The following is a 23,952-nucleotide window of genomic DNA, read 5'->3' as shown; positions in this document are numbered from 1 at the left end:
GCGCCTTTGCCATCAGTTTGAAACTGTGCTTTATGCAAGCAGCTTGAGAGTATAAAAACGTAAACCTTGGCATTAATGAATAGAAGCCAGCACATGTCAAATGCTACATTCCAGCTCATTGAATTAATTAATTGATAGACTGCATCTGAAATATGTCTCATAGAAGCTATTTTTTTGTTAAAATAATTTATCACCATGAGTAATACCCATGATACCCTATTTCCATAAAGTACTGACAGGCATCAATAATATTTATTGCTCAGCCTTCTATCATATTTTCAGCAGTGTAAATTCTTATGCATAAATCATATTGTTAAAAATTAAAGTGATGTGTTTATGTATATTTAATATTCAAATAGTAGACTTTTCAAAAGTGATTTTAGACCCCCCCCCCAAAATAGTCTCACTCAATTCCTCATCAAGAATGAACACACACATCAGATTTTTCAGGTGGGATCATCTGAAAAACACCACCACCATTCACTTTAAATATTTCCTCACATAGTGTTGTCAATTATACTTCAAAACAAACAAACATACAAACAAACTCATAGGAAAAGAGACCAGACTTGTGGTTCTCAGAGGCCAGGGGTGAGGAAGAGGGGGATTGGATGATGGTGGTCAAATAGCACAGACTTCCAGTTAGAATATAAATAAGTACTAGGGAGGTAATGTACAACATGGGTAATATAATTAACACTGCTGTATGTTATATATGAAAGTTGTTAAGAAAGTAAATCCTAAGAGTTCTCATTATAACAAAAAAAGTTCTCAAAAAAATTTGTATCTATATGAGATGATGGATGTTCATGAAACTTACTGTGGTGATCATTTCATGATGTCTGTAAGTCAAATCATTATGCTGTACACCTTAAACTTATACAGTGCTGTTTGTTAATTATATATCAGTAAAACTGGGGAAAAAAGAAAAAATAGTTTTTAATTTTTCAGAGCCCAAATTGAAAATACTTTAGAACAAAATCAGGTCAAATCTTTGGAATTCAAAGTGGCTGAACACCCAGAAGGGACACAATATAATACCTGCCAATTAAATGCCTGCCCAGAGGGCTGAACTGAATTCCTTTTTATTAATTTGGACGTGTCTTCTCTTTCTCAGTGATACAGGAACAACACCTCCAGAGAGTGGTATTTTTGGATTTATGATAAACTTCTCTGCATTTCTTGGTAAGTACACAATAATTATTATAAATAAATTAAAAATTACCAATCTCACGTGAAGTAAAATGTTACAGTTTATGTATTTTTATTTATTGATTTTTATTGATCTTTGATCTTTGTTATTGTTTTCTTTGTTTCTATTTCATTTATTTTTGCTCTGATCTTTATGATTTCTTTCCTTCTACTAACTTTGGGTTTTGTTTGTTCTTCTTTCTCTAGCTCCTTTAGGTGTAAGTTTAGATTGTTTATTTGAGATTTTTCTTGTTTCTTGAGGTAAGCTTGTATTTCTATAAACTTCCCTCTTAGGACTGCTTTTGCTGCATCCCATACGTTTTGGATCATTGTGTTTTCATTGTAATTTGTCTCTAGGTATTTTTTGATTTCCTCTTTGATTTCTTCAGTGACCTCTTGGTTATTTAGTAATGTATTGTTTAGCCTCCATGTGTTTGGTTTTTTTTACATTTTTTCCCCTGTAGCTGATTTCTAATCTCATAGTGGTGTGGTCGGAAAAGATGCTTGATATGATTTCAATTTTCTTAAATTTACGCAGGCTTGATTTGTGACCCAAGATATGATCTGTCCTGGAGAATGTTCCTTGTGCACTTGAGAAGAAAGTGTAATCTACTGTTTTTGGATGGAATGTCCTATAAATATCAATTAAATCTATCTGGTCTATTTTGTCATTTAAAGCTTGTGTTTCCTTATTAATTTTCTGTCTGGATGATCTGTCCATTGGTGTAAGTGAGGTGTTAAAGTCCCCCACTATTATTTTGTTACTGTCGATTTCCTCTTTTAGAGCTGTTAGCAGTTGCCTTATGTATTGAGGTGCTCCTATGTGTTGGGTGCATATATATTTATAATTGTTATGTCTTCTTCTTGGATCCCTTGATCATCCAAGGTAGTGTCCTTCCTTGTCTCTTGTAACATTCTTTATTTTGAAGTCTGTTTTATCTGATATGAGTATTGCTACTCCAGCTTCCTTTTGATTTCCATTTGCATGGAATATCTTTTTCCATCCCCTCACTTTCAGTCTGTATGTGTCCCTAGGTCTGAAGTGGGTCTCTTGTAGACAGCATACATATCGGTCTTGTTTTCGTATCCATTCAGCAAGCCTGTGTCTTTTGGTTGGAGCATTTAATCCATTCATGTTTAAGGTAATTATTGATATGTATGTTCCTATTACCATTTTCTTAACTGTTATGGGTTTGTTTTTGTAGGTCCTTTTCTTCTCTTGTGTTTCCCACTTAGAGAAGTTCCTTTAGCATTTGTTGTAGAGCTGGTTTGGTTGGTGCTGAATTCTCTTAGCTTTTGCTTGTCTGTAAAGCTTTTGACTTCTCCATCGAATCTGAATGAGATCCTTGCTGGGTAGAGCAATCTTGGCTGTAGATTCTTCCCTTTCATCACTTTAAGTATATCATGCCACTCCCTTCTGGCTTGTAGAGTTTCTGCTGAGAAATCAGCTGTTAACCTTATGGGAGTCCCCTTATATGTTATTTGCCGTTTTTCCCTTGTTGCTTTCAATAATTTTTCTTTGTCTTTAATTTGATTAAATTAATTAATTAAATTTAATTTAATTATTCAATTTGATTACTCGATGTGTTTCTCCTTGGGTTTATCCTGCCTGGGACTCTCTGTGCTTCCTGGACTTGGGTGGCTATTTCCTTTCCCATGTTAGGGAAGTTTTCAACTATAATCTCTTCAAATATTTTCTCAGGTCCTTTCTCTCTCTCTATTCTCCTTCTGGGACCCCTATAGTGCGAATGTTGTTTGCGTTTAATGTTTTCCCAGAGGTCCCTTAGGCTGTCTTCATTTCTTTTCAATCTTTTTTCTTTATTCTGTTCAGCAGCAGTGAATTCCACCCTTCTGCCTTCCAGGTCACTTATCTGTTCTTCTGCCTCAGTTATTCTGCTTGATTCCTTCTAGTGTATTTTTCATTTCAGTTATTGTATTGTTCATCTCTGTTTGTTTGTTCTTTAATTTTTCTAGGTCTTTGCTAAACATTTCTGGCATCTTCTCGATCCTTGCCTCCATTCTTTTTCCGAGGTCCTGGATCATCTTCACTATCATTTTTCTGAATTCTTTTTCTGGAAGGTTTCCTATCTCCACTTCATTCAGTTGTTTTTATGGGGTTTTGTCTTGTTCCTTCATCTGGTACATAGCCCTCTGCCTTTTCATCTTGTCTATCTTTCTGTGAATGTGATTTTGGTTCCACAGGCTGCATGATTGTAGTTCTTCTTGCTTCTGCTGTCTGCCCTCTTTTATTGTTATTTTTTAACAAACATTATTTTTTAGGACATTTTCTGATTCACAGAAAACTTGAGGAAAAGGTAGAGATTTCCCATATATACCCTGCTCCCTCACACCCCCCACAGCCTTCTCCATTATCAACATCCCCCCACCAGAGTAATATATTAGTTACAGCTGATGAACCTACATTGCCACATCATTATCACCCAAAGTCAATAGTTTACATTAGGGTTTATGCTTGGTATATGTGATTTTTTAAAAAGTATAACCTTTGCAACTACAGTTTTGCTCTACTTTGAGAAACTCAAGTGACTAGAAATCCAAAGTTATTTATGGCCTCATTATAGAACTATTCACTTTATCTGGTAATTTGCCACAGGAATTTGAAATGGATTTTAAATGTAATTTCTAAAATTGTGATTTATATCCAATGCATTTGCGTTAAGCCAAAGACACCTAAAGTTTAGAAGCTAATGTTTCTCAGAGTGTGTTCTGAAGGTAACTTACAAGAAAATCCTATTGGGTGCTGGTTCCAAGGCCTGTTCCAGGGCCACACTGCAGATCTACTGGATCAGAACTTCTGGAAGTGGGGCCCAAGCATATGTGCTGTGAACCAGCGCTCTAAGGGACTTGGATACTCACAAAAGCTTTTGAACCACTGACAAAGGAAGGGAAAGGTGAAGCATGGAACAGTTTGTCTCTCACTCAGCTATGATTTTTCAGTTCCTCAAATGCACCTGAGATGCAGCTGAGAGGCTACAACCCTCTCTCATGAGCCCATTAATGTAATGACTAAAAAACTCAGTCTTCTATGGGTGATGAGGGTATATGGATGGAAGAGGTAGGGCTCTTTCCATAAACCCTTAACCCTGCAGAACAATCAGCTGTTTGCCAGGGACCCATCACATAACCAGCACTTTCTGGCCCTCTCTACTGATGCAGGGCGGGAAGGGGCAGAGGTGCTGGAAAGCCTACCTAGTGACTTAGCATCTTCAGAATTGGTTCATCCTCCTTGGTAGAGGGAGTTTCACCCCATCACTCATTTGTGGTCTTCTCCTCCCAAGGTTTTGGAGGTGAGCAAGGGGAAGTAGAAATAGGAGTCAGTCAATCCCAGTGCCCTCTTACACCATCCTTGCCCAGAGTCCAGATTTAGAAGATTATTTTATCACTAGCAAGTGATAAATGTAGCTTTTTGCTTCTAGGCAAGGGAGAATCTGACATGAATATCTCTGTTTAAAATGTTAAAATGCTCTATGATAAATGATTAGCTTTTAGACTGGTTTTAAAAATTCAGCAAAAAATATTATGGCCACCATAACACCATTGAACACACAGAAATCTACTTTATCCTAACACATGCATGATATCCATCTCATGGACGTATAATAATTTATAATTCAGTCCCCTATTGTTAAACATTTAGGGTATTTTTCATTTTATAATATACAATGGTAAAGTGAATATCTTTTAAACATATCTCTGCATATCTATGTGACTTTTTCTGTAAGCTAAATTTGCTGAGTTAAATTTGCTCTCACACCATTCACAAAAGCCAATGGCAATTAAAGAAGTAAACATGAAGAACAAAACCATAAGAGGAGGGACTTCCTCTTATGGTGGTGCAGTGGACAAGAATCCTCCTGCCAGTGCAGGGGACATGGGTTCGAGCCCTGGTCCAGGAAGATCCCACATGCCATGGAGCAACTAAGCCCGTGTGCCACAACTACTGAGCCCACGCTCCACACCGACTGAAGCGCACACGCCTACAGCCCGTGCTCTGCAACAAGAGAAGCCACCGCAAAGAGAAGCCCAACTGCAAAGAAGAGTAGCCCCACTCGCTGCAACTAGAGAAAGCCCACGCACAGCAATGAAGACCCAACATAGCCAAAAATAAATAAAATTAAATCTTAAAAAAAAGAGGATTTGGATTTAAGTATAGGAAAATATTTTTAAAACCTTAGGATGGAAAAGCTTATCTAAACTTACACACACAAAACCCCGAAGCTAAATAGAAGAACTGACAGATTTGGGTAGATAAAAATTGAAACTTCTAAGTGATGAAAGATTCATGAAGTTAAAGACAAACAACAGACCAGAAGAAAATTTGTAATATTTATAGCAGACAATAGACTAATGTACATGATGTATAAAGAGCAACTACAAATTAAAAATGAACAAACTCAAAAATAAAAAAAATGATAAACATGCAATTTTCAGAAGAAATGCAAATGAGCAGTGACACTGAAAGTTGCTCAATCTCACTGACTATCAGAGAAATGCAAATTAAACAAACAGGTTGCCATTTTTCATTTGTTAGATTGGCAATAATTAAAAGGACAGGGCATACAGAATTGCTTTCAAACTCTGCTGTGGGAGTATAAATTGCCTCAGTCTTGGAGCAGTTTGGAGCTACTTTTTGGCATTTTAATTGAGCATAGTTTTTTGACCCAGTAATACTACTTCTAGGAATTCATCTTTCAGAAACACGGAAAGTGCGCCAAAGCCTTCTATATAAGGATGTTCACTGAGCATTGTTTGTAATAGGGAAAACATATAATGTAGAAATCTATCATTAGGAGAAAGATGAAATAAATATGGCATCTCACTGTATACCATGATGAGGTAGACCTATGTGTACTGACATCGGCAAGATCTTCACGGAACATCTTTAGTCTTAAAATTTATTTAGTTATTTATTTTAAATCTATTTATTTATTTATTTATGGCTGCATTGGGTCTTTGTTGCTGTGCGCAGGCTTTCTCTAGTTGTGGCGAGCGGGGGCTACTCTTTGTTGCGGTGCGTGGGCTTCTCATTGCTGTGGCTTCTTTTGTTGTGGAGCACAGGCTCTAGGCACACGGGCTTCAGTAGTTGCAGCACTTGGGCTCAGTAGTTGTGGCTCGTGTGCTCTAGAGCGCAGGCTCAGTAATTGTGGTGCACGGGCTTAGTTGCTCCGCGGCATGTGGGATCTTCCCAGACCAGGGCTCGAACCCATGTCCCCTGCATTGGTAGGCGGATTCTTAACCACTGTGCCACCAGGGAAGTCCCAACCATGGAACATTTTTACATAAATAAAAAAGCAAGTCCCAGAACAATACGTGCACAATAGCATTTATATGAAAAGGATAACAGCCAAGACAGTGTGTGTGTGTGTGTATGCATCACATGGCAGGGGAGAGTAAGATGGGGTGAGGAAGGGCAGGTGTGAGCGAGTGGGGAGACTATTGCAATCAGGAGACTGAAAATACAAATTATTTTAAAAGCCATAAAAACTGTTCATGTGTTTTTCCTTCTAAAAAGTCAAACAATAAAAATTCATCAGAGTCCCTTTCTTTTTCAGGTGCAGCCACGATGTACACAAGATATAAACTCGTAGAGAAGCAAAACCAAACCAGCTATTCCAGCACTCCTGTTTTTAACTTGGTGTCGTTAGTTCTAGGATTGGTGGGATGCATCGGAATGGGCATTGTAGCCAGTTTCCAGGTATGAACTGAAATTTTTTTGGTTATTGGGGGTGATGGAGTATATGTATCTGGAGGAGAGAAGCAAGAGCTCCAGAGGCACGCTTGTGCTAGCTTAGCTCTCAAATAGTTGATGAGTGTATGAATATTGGGATAGTTTGCTTCTTAGCAACAAACCTTTGTCATTTGAAAGTCAGCCCAGCCTAGTACTTGGGAGAGATGGGGTGCATGTTTGAGAGAGCATGCTTCAGACCATGCTGTGGGCTCCGGATTGTTCTGTGTTCTTGTTGATGTGGTTTAATGTGCTGGGAGAGCTACTTCAGTCATTGTAATGATTTCATTAACATCGTGAAAACGTTTCTGTGTATGAGTGTGTGTATGTTTACTGATTCTACTGTTTGGGCCTCTGGTGTTCAATTCAAAGAGAGGCATCTGGTCTCTTCCTTTCACAGATGAGGATCTAGGGACATGGAGGTGAAATAATTTGGTCAGGGTTACTCAGCTAATCAGTTGCAGGGCCAAAATATGGCCTTACTGGAGCAAATTAACTTATATAACAACTACTGCAGAGTCCACTTGACATATTCTTACTGTGTCAAGTGTTGGTAAAAATCCTACATGTTTTATTCTAATTTTTGGATTCCTTTCATTCCGAGGTCTCTTTCAGGAAGGCATGGTATTTGTCTATGGAGGCAATATTTTACAAGTATGTGTTGTATTTCAAATGAGTACTAATTATGAGCACTCGCCTCACAGGGTTATTGCTGGGATTCAATGAGATAATGTACAGTGCCCAGCAGTCTGTACTTAGCCGTCTTCATGGTCATCGGTTCATCACTATAGGCCAACACCCTGGAGGGCCTGCTCTGTCATCACCATTGTCCCTTTGTGACCGCAGAAAGGAAGTTACTCCTGGAGGACTTTTGGCTCTGCCTGGGGGTACTCCTTTAACTTTTTTCCCACCGGAAGTGGGTTGATCTTCTGTGGTGCTTACTTTATAAAAAGGTGTCAGCCTTCAATGCTAGCTGGCTGTTCAAGTCCACATCTGCACACTGAAGCCGCACCAGAGGGGAACTGCCTCCTGGTGTGTACCTGGGAGGCTGATAACCTCAGGCCTCCACTTGTACCGTCTGCTGTCCACCTGTTCTCTAGTGTCTGCTCCTGCATGAGTCAGACCATTGTCAGAGGGCCCTCTCCCTCACCTGCACCACGTGGGCCTCAGAGAATCACCTTTTCTGCCCTGCACATGCAGGAAGCCATCTGTTGTTGGTGGGGGACAGTATAATAAAGTGCTCTGGGAAACTCAGTGCTGTGTTGTGAGGGGTGAGGCACCCTTCCTTGTATGACACAGAACCTTCAGGACAACCTAGGGCAGGGATATTCTCCCAGGTCTGGTGGTCAACAAGTTTTCGTTCTGGGATGTTACAAATCCACAACTAACAGTGTTTCCTTGTTAACACTGGTGAAAGGTGAGAGCCAAATTTGTAGACTCCCTGAAGCAAGCCTATAGGGCTTCCAGGAGGGTATCTTGTGAACTCAGTTTGCTTCTGGCTTCATTTGACTTTCCTACTCTTATTGTCTCTGTATTAGTAAATAAACACCACTAGTTGCCTATGATATTTGTCACATGGTAGAGACTCTTGATGACATTTCCTTACGTTTTATGATTGTGTGCATTTTGGGTTCCATAACAACATTTATTGAAGTTTTCTTTTTTTCTTTTTTCTTTTTCTTATTTGGCCGGGCTGCACGGCTTGTGGGATCTTAGTTCCCTGACCAGGGATTGAACCCGGGCCCTGGCAGAGAGAGCACGGAGTCCTAACCACTGGACTGCCTGGGAATTCTTACTGAAGTTTTCTAGGTGACAGACATTTATGAAAACATTTCATGCTTTAACTCGTATAATTCTAATAATGACCTTAGAAGATAGGTAGTATTATTTTCCTCATTTATCAATGGAGAAATGGAGACCCAGAGAGGTTAATACTCTCCCCAAATCCCATGAGTCATGAGAGGCAGAAGTCACCTTTGATTGAAGCAGTCTGCCCAGAACCTGTGGGGAAGAGTTAACCTCAAGGCCAGAATGAGAAAATCTCCGTGAGAAAAAAGCATGTACACAATTCACAGTTCTAGGGCTTCCCAGGTGGCGCAGTGGTTAAGAATCCGCCTGCCAATGCAGGGGACACGGGTTCTAGCCCTGGTCTGGGAAGATCCCACATGTCGCGGAGCAACTAAGCCCGCGTGCCGCCACTACTGAAGCCCACGTGCCTAGAGCCCACGCTCTGCAACAAAGGGAAGCCACCGCAATGAGAAGCCCGCGCACCATAACGAAGAGTAGCTCCCGCTCGCTGCAACTAGAGAAAAACCTGCGCTCAGCAATGAAGACCCAGTGCAGCCAAAAATAAAATAAATAAACTTAAAAAAAAAGAATGCTAAAAATTATTTTTCATAAAATTAGGGAAAAAAATTCACAGTTCACAGTTCTAACATCAGAAAGCACGCTGGAAAAATTATTTTCAAAGGGAAGGTGGCAACCTGGAAGGATATAAGTTGTCTAGTGGAGTGTGGGTATGAATTGTCCTGTGGGGGGGATAGTATGCAGTGTATGATATCCCATCACATTATTCTCGGAATGACTCAACATCACAAGTGATACTGCCATCCGTGTTTAAACCATAAAGGGCAGACTTCAGGAAGAAGGCTTAGGTGGTTAGATAATTACACTTTTGGTTCCTTTTAAGGTTTCTGTGAAGTGATTACATCTTCACAAAGACCAGAAATAAAACTTCTAACTTTCCTGAGGGCAAAGGATTTGCCTTGTCATTGTTCCCATAAATATATCTTTACAACTTCCTTTTTTGATATCCTGTAATTCATTTTCGGCGTGCCATAAGCAAACCAACGTGAGCCGTTGCCTCAAGAAGAATTAGAGATGTGAGGGCAGGAGAGAGCACTGACTGGTGGTTCTTCTTGAGCGGGAGGAAACTGCACCTACCAGACGTTCATAGCTAGCCCTCTTTCCCGCACTGGTGGATAAGATGGCTACTTTTTGGTGTCTCCTCACCGAGCAATCTCCGTCAATGCTTTCCTGTGCCTCAAGAAGTCTACTTTTTGTTGTCTCCTCACCGAGCAATCTCCGTCAATGCTTTCCTGTGCCTCAAGAAGTCTCCTTTTTGGAAAAGTCAAGTTTCCTGAGGTTGAATCCTCTCAATAGTCTAGTTTTCTCTACTTTGATTCTCTTTTAAATTAACAAGAGTTTCAAAAAAAGCTACCAGGTTTTCATCTTAAGCTCTATCCAAAATTCATGTCTGATCTGAGCCGTTTCCCTTCTAAAAGACATCTTTGATGAGAGAATATGTGTTCCACAGTGAAAAGGGCACACTGGACATACACCTCCTGCTAATTCAAGGGCCTTTTGATCTGATTTCATCAGGGCTCATGTGGGTGTCCTGAAGCTTGCAGATTAAGATCTGATGTATTGAATTGGCCAGGGTTGAGGAAGCAAGTTTCCTGACAGTGCTCGTGGGGGGTGGAAACAAAGTATGTAAATTCAGGATTTGATTTACTTATTAGCATAGAGAGAAAATGGAGAGTGGAAAGTACCAGGACTATCAGGTTATTCCTAAAACAACCCCAGCTCATTAGCATTAGATGCCTTGCCTTTTGTTTATTTTCCCTTGCTCAAGTGTGCTGTGCCTAACATTCAAGGGGTGAAAAGGATTTGTTTTTCTTAATTGTTTTATAGTTTTTTTGGTTTAATATGGGATTTTTCCCCCAGTTTTATTGAGAGATTATTACTGAACCAGGCCCGTTTGCCCAACTCGCAGCAAGCCAAACGTTTGCTATGGAACAAGCAAGTTCCTGGCATTTACTCCAGTGCCGGGAAGGCTTTTTTCTCTTGGTCATCTTCTGCAAGCAGCTGTATTTTCCAAAGATGGGGTGTGTGCCTCTGTGATGCCTGGTGGCTTTGAGGAGCCCAAAGCAAGTGAGTGAGTGTTCGGCTCTTGATGTGCACAGACTCACGCTGAGTAACAGCATATGTGTGACTTTCTCTCTAGGAGTTAGCTGTCCCCGTGGTACACGATGGTGGTGCCCTTTTGGCGTTTGTCTGCGGTGTTGTGTACACGCTCCTGCAATCCATCATCTCTTACAAATCGTGTCCCCAGTGGAACAGCCTTTCCACATGCCGCATACGGATGGCCATCTCTGCCGTTTCCTCTGCAGCCGTCATCCCCTGTATCCTTTTTTACATTTGTCCTTTAGTGTCCTTGCAAGCTTGACATCCTCGCCGCCCCACTCCCCTCCAAAAAAAATGGAGAAAGCAAAGGTTAACAGCCAAGTGTCAACAGGCTTCAGAAGAATGATTGGGAGAAAAGGGTAAATCATAAGGAAAATATCTCAACGTTGTCTGGTTAAATCAAAAGAATCTTTGGGGAAAAGAATGGTGAGAAAGGAAAATGAAAAAAAGTGTCAGAACACGTCAGTCTCTATTTACTTTCTTTCCACCTGGTCGGTTTCATGAGCCATGTGAAAATATTTATTTTTCTTTGTAGTGCTTGGCTAAAGACATCAAATATTGATATTGTACTTAAATAGCCCTGTGAATTCCCAAGAGGCCCGACTTTTCCTTCTCCCCACACATAGGTGGTTAGATGGTTTGATCTATTGGTCCATATTAAGAGGTTTTAAAAAGCTCTGTCCTATTTATTTCTAAGTCATTTAAATACATTTAGCCTTTTCTTTTTATCACTGATTTCATTTTCAAAATGAAATTTTATTGTTTCTAATTCAACAATGTGAAAAGAAAATATAAATTTATCATACTTGTATATTCTGATTTAGAAGAAATGAAAAACAATGCTTCCTTCCTTTTTTTTCTTTTTCATTCTTTCTTTTCCTTTTTTTTTCCCCAAGAGGTATTTAACAAAGAAAGAAAAAAAAAGCTGTGGTCTTTCAAGGGTGGAAAATTCCCCATCTTTCAAAATACCATCTGCAGTCATAGCAAATGCTAAAGAGTCATTAAAAATTGGTGATTATTGTCAGACTGTAGGAAAATTGAACTATTTTATTAGCGGTGGTCTTGTTCATCCAAGTTGGGTTGTGGTACAAAGTGGGCAAGCTTGAGTAAAAAGATATTTTGTCATCATGTGCTTCTAAGTATTAAGCCTTGCATTTTTCTTTTAAAATTGGAGCTATAGGGACTTCCCTGGTGGCGCAGTGGTGAAGGATCCGCCTGCCAATGCAGGGGACATGGGTTCGAGCCCTGGTCCGGGAAGATCCCACATGCTGCGGAGCAACTAAGCCCGTGTGCCACAACTACTGAGCCTGTGTGCCACAACTACTGAAGCCCATGTGCCTAGAGCCCATGCTCCACCACAAGAGAAGCCACCGCAATGAGAAGCCCGCGCGCTGCAATAAAGAGTAGCTCCCGCTCGCTGCAACTAGACAAAGCCTGCGCGCAGCAAAGAAGACCCAACGCAACCAAAAATAAATAAATAAATAAAATTTCTTTTAAAAAAAATTGGAGCTATACAAAATGTGAAGTCTAAGGATGGTTTTGGGTTTTGTTTTTGTCATTTAGGGAAGAAAAATTTTAATTACAAAATTTCTAAGCACAGAGGAACCAAATTCTAGTATTGAGAAATTTAACAACAAACTACACACCCTGGTTCCTAAGATAGTTCCTTCTCTGTTTCCTTGTTCTATTTATGGATTGAAGACATTCATGCTTTCTCTTGAGATGGATCTCCTCAAACCTTTTAGCTTGTTTTAACTGTAAGATTTATAGAACCACTTGTAAAGTTAAAAACAAAGTTTTTTGGTATAGGAAAACTTTCCTTGCTCCCAACTTTGGAGACAGATCTCTAGGTACTAAAATGAGAGAGGTTTAGCAGAATTACTTTTTCAAGCCAGAGTTTCACATACTAATAGTTCCCATTTCTAGGAAGTTCGTATGAGCCATGCTGACGGGTAGGATCCCTGAACAGAAACAGGTTATATGTTTTTATCCAATTAATTTGAACAAATTCATCCATAGGAAAAAGTCTTTTGTCTTAAACATTACCATGGATTTATATTTCCTTAGAAAGATTTTAAAGTATCTTTAAAATGTCCTTGTTTCTCTTTCCTGTATTAGTTCCGTGAAACCTCATTTGACTCCTGAAGAAACTGAGGCCTGGAATCATGCTTCTGAGCCCTTCCTACTAAACTATCCATTTTGCATTCAGCTTCTGCAGCTTTCAAAAGGCTTCACAAAATCATTAACAATGCAAAGGCCGTTCCTTTGTGTGAGACGCAGTCTGAGGCTGCCTATTTCTCTGACCTCCGTTTTACACTTTCTCCCCTGACTGTGGCTGTTTCCTGTTCTCTGCTTTTGCCCATGCTCTTCTTCTTGCCTGGATAACCTTCTCCACTTTGTCTTTCTAGAACTGAACTGTCTGTACAACACAGTAGCCACTGGCCACACGAGGCTGTTGAGGATTTAAACGTGGGTAGTCTGTATAGAGAAGGGCCGTAAGTGTAAAACACTGGATTTCAAAGACTTAATGAGAAAAAAAATGTAAAATATCCCATTAATAATTCTTTATATTATTACATGTTGAAATGACAACATGTTTGATATATTGGGTTAAATAAGATATGTTAAGGTTAATTTCATTAGGCTCTTTTTCGTTTCTGTCAATGTGGCGACTATAGTAGAAAATATTGTTACACATATGCCTGAATTTCTGTGGGATGATGCTGTCCTAGAGAGCTCCTCAAACCTCACAGCTTAGATTAAACTCAACTCAGTGAAGCTTCCCTGACACCTCAAACCCCATTTCACTCCGAATTAATAATCTTCCCTCCGAGTCATGACTGCACCCTGTTCTTTTCTAACGTGGCACATTCCCTGGGTCCGACAAGGCTGTAATGTTTCTGGGAGCTGAGACCAGGTCTGTTTTGCCGGAGTTTTGTCCACCTCTCCCCCACCCCCCCGCCCTCCTCCCCAGCATGGAAGGGACCTGATGGGACTAAAGATGAGATAAAGAATTAAATGAAAGAATTAAGAGGCTTTTAAAACTGTTAGAAACAGACATACGGTCATGACATGATTAGAGAACCTTTAATGTTCTCTACTTCTTTTTATTTTTTGGCCAGCAGCATGCAGGATCTTAGTTCCCCGACCAGGGATCGAACCCGCGCCCCCTGCACTGGAAGCGTGGAGTCTTAACCACTGGACTGCCAGGGAAGTCCCATTCTCTACTTCTTTTATTTTGAGAAACTGCGAAGTGTTAAGCATTGCAAAATATGGGAGGTGGCGGAGGGCAGGGAGAGAGGGTGCTGACTCCAAATTCAGAGGAGGTGCTAAAATTGGCATTGATTGATGCAACACTTGGAATTCTTAACATTTTGCAAAAGCTTTTAAAGAGCATCCCATTTCTCTCTAGCTTTCTCTTTGGCCTTCTAAGTTCAATCAGAATGGTTGTCACCACCTTTGTGCAGACAGTCTTGTCCACGTTGGGCAGTAGCCTCAGTCCCTGGCCTTATTAGGCTGGCCTCTCAGGATTTGTCCTTCGTCCCCAAGGTCAGATGTAGGATGTATCTCTCTGATTTGTAAACCCTTAGGGCCAGGGAGGAAGGACGCCGCTTACACCCAGTTACTCAATGGAAAAATCTGTTTTTTTTTTAATTTTTATAAAGAAAATACATTAAATTTCTATAGCTTGTTTTTGTATATGAGCCTTGGTACTTTGTGATGCTTTGATACTTTGAAATGTTAATTTTTTCCTTGAAGCTGTTGCCTTGAACATAGTATTTTAGGAAAAAATTTTTTTTTTTTTTTTTTGCGGTATGCGGGCCTCTCACTGTTGTGGTCTCTCCCGTTGCAGAGCACAGGCTCTGGACGTGCAGGCTCAGCGGCCATGGCTCACGGGCCCAGCCGCTCCGCGACATGTGGGATCTTCCCAGACCGGGGCACGAACCCGCGTCCCCTGCATCGGCAGGCGGACTCTCAACCACTGCGCCACCAGGAAAGCCCAGGAAAAAGAATTTTAATCAATATTATTATTTAGGGACAATAGTATTTTAGGGGAAACTACTGCAAAAGTACCCATATTAGACTGCTGTGTCATTTTGACCAAATTTAGACAACAGGGTCAAGCAAAATGTAGCCACAGATTAAAAGTCTTCTATACATAACTGACAAAGTATTGCTAAAGAATGACTACTTCCGTGTTGTATTTTAACTCCTGCCATGATCGAACTTAAGGTTTGAGATGATAAGAAGCTGATATAACTTGTTTGATAGCAGAAATGTTGGTACTAACATGTGAACATTGTGTAATGGTTATATTATTAGAAGAATAACCTAGTCTTACAATAAAGGACCTATTTTCTTCTGTAGTTTCCTTAACAATTTTGTTTTTTAGTGATTGCCTGTGCTTCATTAATTTCTATAACCAAGCTGGAGTGGAATCCAAAAGAAAAGGTAAACTATAAGCTGTTTTCAATATGATTGTCAAACCTGGTTCCTTGAATTATTTTCAAAATTATTTTTAAAAATTTGAATTTTTAATTCTCTCTTAAACCCTTCAACCATCGAGGCTTAGTAAAAGAGGTGAGATTTAAGGGTAGGGAAACAATGTGAATGAAGGTGTATGGAGGTCAGAGGAAGCACCACATGTTAAGCAGAGGTGATGAAAACAGAGTAGAAGATAGTTTGTATCAGCATAGGGTGAGAAATAAATGTGGTCGGGGATAAGTTTGTGGGGGAATAGTTTGTGCAAGGCTTTAAGAGGTGGGCAGAGAGGCTCATGCTTGATGTAGGTGAACGGAATAAGCCTTTGAAGGCTTTTGAACAGGAAAGTAAATTAAAAGAATATTATTGGAAGAAAATTAGAAGAGACACCTGGGATGTATTGAAGAGGAGAGAGACCGGAGTTAGGATGGCAGGGAGAAGGCAGTTCCACTAGTTTAGATTTTAAATCAAGATTCCCCTAGACTGGAAGAAATAGCATAAGAATGAAAGGACGTGAAGAAGTGAAGATGACTTCCAAGTTTTTGTCTTGGGTGAACCAAAGAACCTGTTCTCATGAACCGATAAGATTGGGTCCCTTGGGACTTCCCTGGTGGTCCAGTGGCTAAGACTCAGCGCTCCCAATGCAGGGGGCCCAGATTTGATCCCTGGCACGGAACTAGATCCCACATGCTGCAACTAAGAGTTTGCATGCCACAACTAAAGGTCCACGTGCCACAACTAAAAGATCCTGCGTGCTGCAACTAAGACCCGGCGCAGCCAAATAAATAAATATTTTTTAAAAAGAAGAAGAAAAGATTGGGTCCTTAACAGGAATAAATGATTTCATGGGGAGAAATGGATGGGTTTGGTTTCAGAATCGTTCAATCTGAAGCTATAGTGAAACGCCGAGGAGAAATGTCCAGTTAGACATGGGGGACTAGACCTGGGGTAGGATCAAGAGCCATCAGAGCATAGGGTAGAGTGACGGGTAGTTTCCAGACCAAACATCAGAACACAAGGAATCAGATGCTTCAAATTAAGATCAACTCATTAGTTAACTCGTTAGTTACCTACAGAGAGGAGGGAGTTAGTGAGGAGCAGCAGTTTTTCCCAAGGGGCAGGTGGAGTTACTGATGTTTTTCAAAGAGCAGTTTCAGGGGCTTCCCTGGTGGTGCAGTGGTTAAGGATCCGCCTGCCAGGGGACACGGGTTCGAGCCCTAGTCCAGGAAGATCCCACATGCTGCGGAGCAACTAAGCCCGTGAGCCACAACTACTGAGCCCGCTATGCTACAACTACTGAAGCCCGCGCGGCTAGAGCTCGTGCTCTGCAACAAGAGAAGCCACCACAGTGAGAAGCCCGCGCCCCACAATGAAGAGTAGCCCCCGCTCACTGCAACTAGAGAAAGCCCACATGTAGCAACGAAGACCCAATGCAGCCAAAAAAAAAAAAAAAAAAATCCCAATCCCTTTGTTTAAAAAAAAAAAGCAGTTTCAGGGGCTTCCCTGGTGGTCCATTGGTTGACTCCGTGCTTCCACTGCAGGGGGCATGGGTTCGATCCCTGGTTGGGGTAATGGCAGGGTCAGAGGAAGAATTTTCCACCAGAGGGGATTCTGGCAGGTGATGGAAGCCTGCAAGAAGCAAGTGAGAGACTGAAGACGGTGAGGACGAGCCAGGCAGAAGTTAGAAAAAAAGTGCTTCCTGATAAGGAGAGCCCACAGAAGAGTAGCCCTAGGTGTATTTTACTTCTTAACCACTGGGGGGAGGCCTTCCACCACAAATCAAAACAAAGCAGCTGGGAAGGATTCATCAAAGCGTATTCCCCAGTTGAAAAACCTTTTTTCATTTCATTTTCTATCTTAAAAATGTGAAAAGTACCTGGTTTTCTATTCACTCCCCTTCTGTTCCCCAATATCCACGAATTCAAAGGAAACTCTTTACATCAGTTCACGGAACAGAATAATCATTTAGGTCCTGCACCAAACTGTGGAGTGCTTCAGAGGTTTCACAGCACATTCCTGTGCATTGACTTAATGTGGTAGGGAGGATAAGAATTATGATGTCATTGTCCCATTTTACGTAGCAAGGAGATGAGAGCTTTGCCTGCGTTCATATATGTGTAGTGGAAGAGTCTGGACCCCTCCTTCAGTGCACTGTTATTAATATCATGCTACAGAAATCCTCTCCCACCCCCAAATTCTGCTTCTATTTGATTAAGCCATCTTCATTGTCCAGAGATGATAGGAGATGGGGTGGATCCCCTAGTGCTGTCACCTTTGAAAAGGAAGTGGCCTCCATTCTCGACCCTGTAACGTAGGCTGGTCAGATTCTCCCCAGAGTGGCCTGGATGAGAACAGTGGGTGGATGTGACCCTCCGTGGGGAGGGTGAGCAGTGGTGTCTGAGAGTTTGATGTGCTTCAATTAGATCTTTGTGGTGGATCAAAGAAAAGAACTGACCTGTAATCTAGCACATTTGTTTGTTCACACTTGTAACCTATGGCAGAGCAGACAGTGAAGTAGGAAGAAAATATAGGTTATGATTTGAAATCAGAGGGCTCGAACTGATGACAGTCCACAGGCTAATTTGGCATGTGGGCTAAAGTCAGAATTTAGACAAGCATTTTTTACTTAGATGGTGCTTAAAAATGCTTTTTAAAAATGGTTTCCAGTATTTAAAAATCAGGGGAGCTATCACACACACACACACACACACACACACATACACACAATCCATGGGCTTTTTTTTGGCCGCGCCGCATGGCACGTGGGATCTTAGTTCCCTGACCAGGGATCAAACCCGAGCCCTCTGCATTGGAAACACAGAGTGTTAACCACCGGACCACCAGGGAAGTCTCTCTCTCTCTCTTTTTTTAATCTCAAAGCAACACTGGGGTCATACTTTCCTACTTGGTGAGAATGGAATTGAGCTGATGAGGCGTGGGCTCCCCATTGTCCCTCTTTTTGCAACCGTGAGTTTCTTTTTATTAGTTTCCTGGCCTCCAGAGGCAGCTGACTTTGGAACCCCGAATTAAAGCCATTCTCTTTCTTGTCCTCCATTCTCTCATTCCTGCCCCCAAGAAGATAGTCTCATAATTAGCATTTGCTTTGTAGCTGTGCTTACCTTATAACATCAAGCAGACCTATTTTCTGAACTGACATTATCTATAGTAACAGAGAAACACAAAACCCAGGGGTGATAGCCAGTTTCCTTTAGATGCATACTTGAAGTCTAGAATAACCACATGGACACTGGGTAGGTGCTTTTCAAGCCTGCCTTTCAACTTTGGGATTCCCAGCTGTGGGAAAGCAAGTCATGCCTTGTATGGAAAGTTCTTTCTTCTGCTGAGTCCAAATTTGCTTTCTATTCTCAGCCGTTTTGTGATCCTTCTGCCTGTTGAGGTTCCACAGACAAGTCTTAAAGCCAGAGTGTGTGAGAACCAGAGAGAACTTTTGGGGTCATTGTATTCACATTCTTATCGGGCAGTTGCCCTGATGTGCATCCACATGGCCTTGCTTACCGTGTTTCCTCCGGGGGTTGATTTATGCTCACTGGACAGCTTTTTCCTTTGGCCTGACCTGCTCATTATTATTTCAGTATGTCCACTGAAGTGAATGCATTTAGGCTAAATTCTGTTTCTCTTTTTGTTGTTGCTCTTAGGATTATGTATATCACGTAGTGAGTGCGATCTGTGAATGGACAGTGGCCTTTGGTTTTATTTTCTACTTTCTAACATTCATCTACGATTTCCAGGTAGGTATTTATCAGTACAAATGTTATAAGTTATGATGCGGATTAGTAGAAATACATAGAACATTTCTTACATTTAAGAAACATAAGAGCACTATCTTTTTACCCTTATGTGTTTGAAAAAATATGTAAGTATTGTGCAATTTAGTGTATTCCCAAAGGAAAGCATCTTGAATAGCTCTCCTAAACAAGGAAAACGTTCATCTGTCCTCTGCCATTTGACGCTTATAGTCATAGATCCTGGTTATTTTTTTTTCGAAGAGGTCTCACAAGTTCCAAATAACAGGAAATATGTCTTTTCTTAAAAATAAAAGTGTGTTGTTGAAAAATGTTCTCAAGGCAGAGAGAAGATGGGACCTTGTCAGATTTGGCAACAGGGAAAATCTTACATTTTGAAACAAGTGAATTACTAGCTAAAAGGTTAGAGAAGGCCAAGAAAACTCTGGAGGACCCAACTCGAGCTCAGTACAAACCGTAGTGAGATCATCTCTGAGGGGGTGCAAAGCTGTTGGGAGTTTCAGAGCTGGCACTGGAATTGTTTACCTTCTTTTAAACCTTTTTTTTATTTTTTTAAAAATAGAGTGTCACCCTAAGGATATCCACAGAAATCAGTGGTGATGTTTGAAGGAAGGAGAATTCAGTCTCACTCAATGAAAGTGGCAGACAATTTATGGAAGTGGTGCAGAGGACAGACAGGGTTTTAACACCGCCCTGCGTGGAATTCACCTGCAGCCCATCCAGGACTTGAATTTCTTTAAGAATTCCCAATAGTTGTACTATTTCCAAAGGTATGTTTTCCTAGGGAGTGTAGAGCATTTATGACATTGTAGCAATGTTTTTATAATTTTCTAAGTAGACACTTTTTTATATTAACAAATTCATTACAGAAAAGATAAGGTGTTCCAGAAAATGGAGACCTCTTATTTTTTGTACAGATTCTGTTTTGTTTCTTTGTATGTAAGAGATTTATGGAAATACACTAAAGGAGGAATTCATTAAAAAGTAAAATCAGGGGATATTCATTTTAAAATTTCATTTTTAGAGAATGCACTGTATAATTTTATATCTCAAGGGCATCTATAAAATTCAATTTATAATGATCATTAAGATTTCGTTAATAAACTAACACTAAGAGACTATGATTTTTAGATGAACCAAGCAAAATGCTTCTATTGAAAGGCCTTAATACCACTATGCACATTAACTCAGTGACCATGGAAGACCACCGTTTTGAAATTCTGTCCCCCCACAGGCCTCCCTGCTCACAGAGACCAAGCTTCTACCCTTGCTGCTAACCGGCAGTCCGTAGTGATGTAACTCCAGGTGGGATTGATTTAGCAAGGCAGCTTAGAAATCAAAAGCCTTCTAACAACAGAGTGAAATGCAGGTGAACAACTAACAGGAAAAACTCACTGGGTTCCGGACTGTTGCCTTTGCCAGATGAGCGGGGAGAGGAGAGTGTGTCTCAGGGAATATCCAAGTAAGGCAGGATTATGGGAAGGAGACTTTCGCTTAATACTAAACCTCTGCAAAAGCCAATCTGCAAACAGCATTGCAGATTCCACTTATAAAACTACCCTTTATTGTTACTGGCATAACTTGACATACAGTCTGACTCAGAAGCTGCAACTCACACCTCGCATTCATTTTACACCGGTCAACGTGCTGACGGGAGCGCAGGTCTGAGAGAGGAGAAAGGGGAGCAGGGTGTGTGATGGAGTTTGTTTGCTCCTCTTAATGCCTATGGCTGGATGTTCGCACACTTTACAAAATGTGAAGCAGGTCCTTTGCTCAGCAAGACCTGCACATGGCGCCACTTTTCACCCAACTCAAAAATGACAAATGAAAAGCAGGTCATTCCAGAGGAAGAAGTGGGCCTTGAAATATGAAGGCTTAGGTTTAGAAGTTGAAGAGAAGGAACTCTTCTTCAGGGACCCTCCAGACCATAAACCCATGTCTGGCCAAGTGGGTCCAGACCTTGAGGGCATATGCCAAGGGCAGAGCAGCCCGCCTGGATAGCTGTGGAGGAGGGAGTGAGACTCAGTGGTAGTCAGCCACTTCTGCAAGATCACACTCTATTTCCCCTAAAGGTTCAGTGGTGAGAGCCTCAGACCCGCTGCTGGGTTAGTGGTAACTTGTTATAATGCTGTGGCTCTCTGTGTAACGCTGGAACTGAAATACTGGTTAAAGCTATGTTCTGCAGAGGGGGAGGAATGCCACTTACCTTTACCGTGGAACCTGCAGTAGAATGAATCCAGAGCTGGGTCTCCCTTGGAACAGACTTTTGTTATCAGCCCTTCTGGATGCATTGTCATTCATTTCTATATCTCTCTGCAAGATTTAGATTGGGAGCTCCTTGAGGGCAGAGTCTGCGCCTTAATCTTTGTCTTTGTAACTCCAGCATTTATCAGGCTGCCTCCTGGTACACAGTAGGTGCTTAATAAATACTCACTGAATGCATGAATGAAGGAATGAGCAAATGAAGGCATGGCTAGGGATATTTGTAGTGCTGCATAATGAGATTTACTCTGGTTTACTAATTAAGTGCTAAATAGTCTGTGTCACCTTGTAATATTGACTGTTTTGCTCTGTGTGCTGCAAACGTTTCAGTTGCTTGGGCTTCTCCATTCTATGATGACGCTCTTCATCCTGGACAGTTACCACAGAAATTGTTAAATGGGCTAGACAAAATGGTACACCTGGCTTGGCAAACTGAGAAGGCCAAAAATCACTCCAGACAATCACGCTCTGCTGATTCCATGGAATCTCTAAAGCTGATCTTATCCATATTCTGGTATTACTTCTAATTTCCATGAACTTGCATTTCCTTGGACCTCATGGCTAAAGGAGTAAAATAAAATGAAATATTTCTTTATTTTAGTAATTTATGTCTCTGTTAAATTACAATATGTCGACTTTGTGCTACTATGAAGTACATTTATCCGGGAAAGGATTCTAGCTCCACTTGGACTCTATAAAGGCAGAGTTTAAACCTTACGTGTTCTTAATTCATGTAGATTTGCATGTGGGCAAGATGGCTCATCTTTGTAGAGATTCTTGAATACTAGTATCAGAAGTTTGCACCAGAAATCCAACTCAAATTTGTTGAAGGAAAAAGGGGCATCTATTGTTTCAAGTAATGAGAAGTCCGGGGGTAGAGCTGGCTATAAGGATGGCTGGATCCACAAGTGCCACCAGGACTCCATCTGTTCTCTCCTTTTCTCAGCTCTGCTTTTCTCTCTGTTGGCATCATTCTCAGGCAGGCTTTCCCCTGGTGGGAGTGAGATGGCTTCTAGAAGACCCAGGCTACAAACTGTCCAGTGGAATGAGAGGGCTTCCTAAAAGTTCCAACCAAAGCTCTCCAATTGAAACTCACTGTCTCTGATTGGCTGCCTTGGATCACATGCCCATCCTGTAGCCCAGGGAGGCATGATGATGCTCTGATTGGTCAGACCAGCATCACGTGTCCACCTCTGGAGCATTGAGGGGTCCACAGCGCCCAAACTACTGGGCTGATGGTGCGGGAAAGTTGTTTCTCAGAAGAAAGGGATGAGAAATGGATCTTGCACAGACACAAAGCTGCAGATTCTACTATGAAATTAAAGTTTTCCCTGACCCCACAGGTCAGAAAAGCCAACCCAACTTGATTCAGAGTAAACCAAATTTTACCTGCTGCCAATCTTTTCAGGTAAAAAAAAAAAAAAAAAAGTAAATGTAAGCCAGGTAGGTAATAATGTACCTTCAGTTAACTTCAAAGTTATGTTTATACTTTTCCAAGCTTCTCGTGTTCTTATTTAACCTCTGTGAGATTGGTCAGGCAGTTAATTGTCACATGCTTCAAATGAGGAAACTAAGGCAAAGAAAAAGAGGTTCAGTGACCTGTAAGTGGTTCTACCACTGGATGGCAACAGATTCCAGTCTGGGACTCTTGTTTTCTTGATTTCTAATCCAGTGAATCTTTTTTTTTTTTTTCCCTCCCCAAACATTAACAGAGGATTCCACAGAAATTGTATTTCATAAACCAAATTAAGTACATCAGTGTTGTGCTGTGTTTGGGTTTCCTAACATCCCTTACATGTGGCATGGTCCCATGTTCCCATTTTTTACTCATTTGGAGACACACTGGTCTGGTATTTGGGCCTGGAATGAGGAAGGGGGAGTGGGAGGAAGATAAGTGGTCTCCATTCTCTCCCATTCCTTGATTCTGGCAAGCCCGGAGGCCCAGCCGTCTCCCCACACACATACTCTTGGTCTGGCTCTGAATGCCCTGCATTCTCAAGGCCAGAATGTCATGCATCTGCATCTTGTCTGTTGCACAAGCGAGCAACCACAGCCTCAAGCCCTGGAGGAGAAGCTTCTGACGCTCCTGGGTCACCCCCAGCAGATTCATCTTCTAAAAAGAAGGGCAGTGGGATGCCAAACTCACATTGGGGGGGGGGGGTGACCTCCAAAATCGATGCTTGGAAAATGCTGAAGGGGCTCCCAGCCATCTGCACTGTGGTTTGGGTCAGGGTGCCATGAGATAGATGATGCCTAGTGAGCCTGCGGCCTAGGTAGCCCCTCAGTGATGAGCAAAGCCCTCCATCCCCAGAGCCGGCTCTACCTCTGGACTCTTGAGTTACGTGAATCTCTTTTTAACTTCGGTAAACTTGAGCTGGGTTTCCCATGCTTATTCCTATAAGAGCCCTGACTTAATACAAATACCCAAGAGTTCTCCTAATATGCAAATATAGCAAATGACTGTTATCTGGACTCACTGTGCTGGGGTGGAAAGATAATTTCTAGATAACAGGTGATTCAACTGTTCCCACTCACAGCCCT

At 41.3% G+C, this 23,952-nt stretch overlaps 1 protein-coding gene across 5 annotated transcripts in view; it reads left to right on the top strand.

Annotated features, from left to right (window-relative positions):
- DRAM1 (DNA damage regulated autophagy modulator 1) overlaps positions 1-23,952 on the top strand; it is an 88,176-nt gene that overhangs the window by 23,145 nt on the left and 41,079 nt on the right. The window contains exons 2-8 of one of the 5 annotated variants that reach the window (XR_014017108.1): positions 1,118-1,185; positions 6,765-6,907; positions 10,944-11,121; positions 15,297-15,355; positions 19,042-19,134; positions 19,712-19,919; positions 20,384-20,454. Coding sequence is in view for 4 of the 5 variants with exons in the window: in XM_081249740.1 (XP_081105866.1) it covers positions 1,118-1,185; positions 6,765-6,907; positions 10,944-11,121; positions 15,297-15,355; positions 19,042-19,134; positions 21,742-21,807 (607 nt within the window). In the remaining variant the exon portion in view is untranslated. Of the gene's footprint in view, positions 1-1,117; positions 1,186-6,764; positions 6,908-10,943; positions 11,122-15,296; positions 15,356-19,041; positions 19,135-19,711; positions 22,016-23,952 lie in introns of those variants that run through there. The other 4 variants (XM_081249740.1, XM_081249741.1, XM_081249743.1 and 1 more) reach the window with 4 other exon arrangements.

Source organism: Mesoplodon bidens (genome assembly GCF_964165515.1).
Source record: "Mesoplodon bidens genome assembly, chromosome: 11".
Lineage (NCBI taxonomy): Eukaryota > Metazoa > Chordata > Mammalia > Artiodactyla > Ziphiidae > Mesoplodon > Mesoplodon bidens.
Note: the sequence above shows the minus strand (reverse complement) of the source record. Positions and strands in the feature narration are given on the sequence as shown.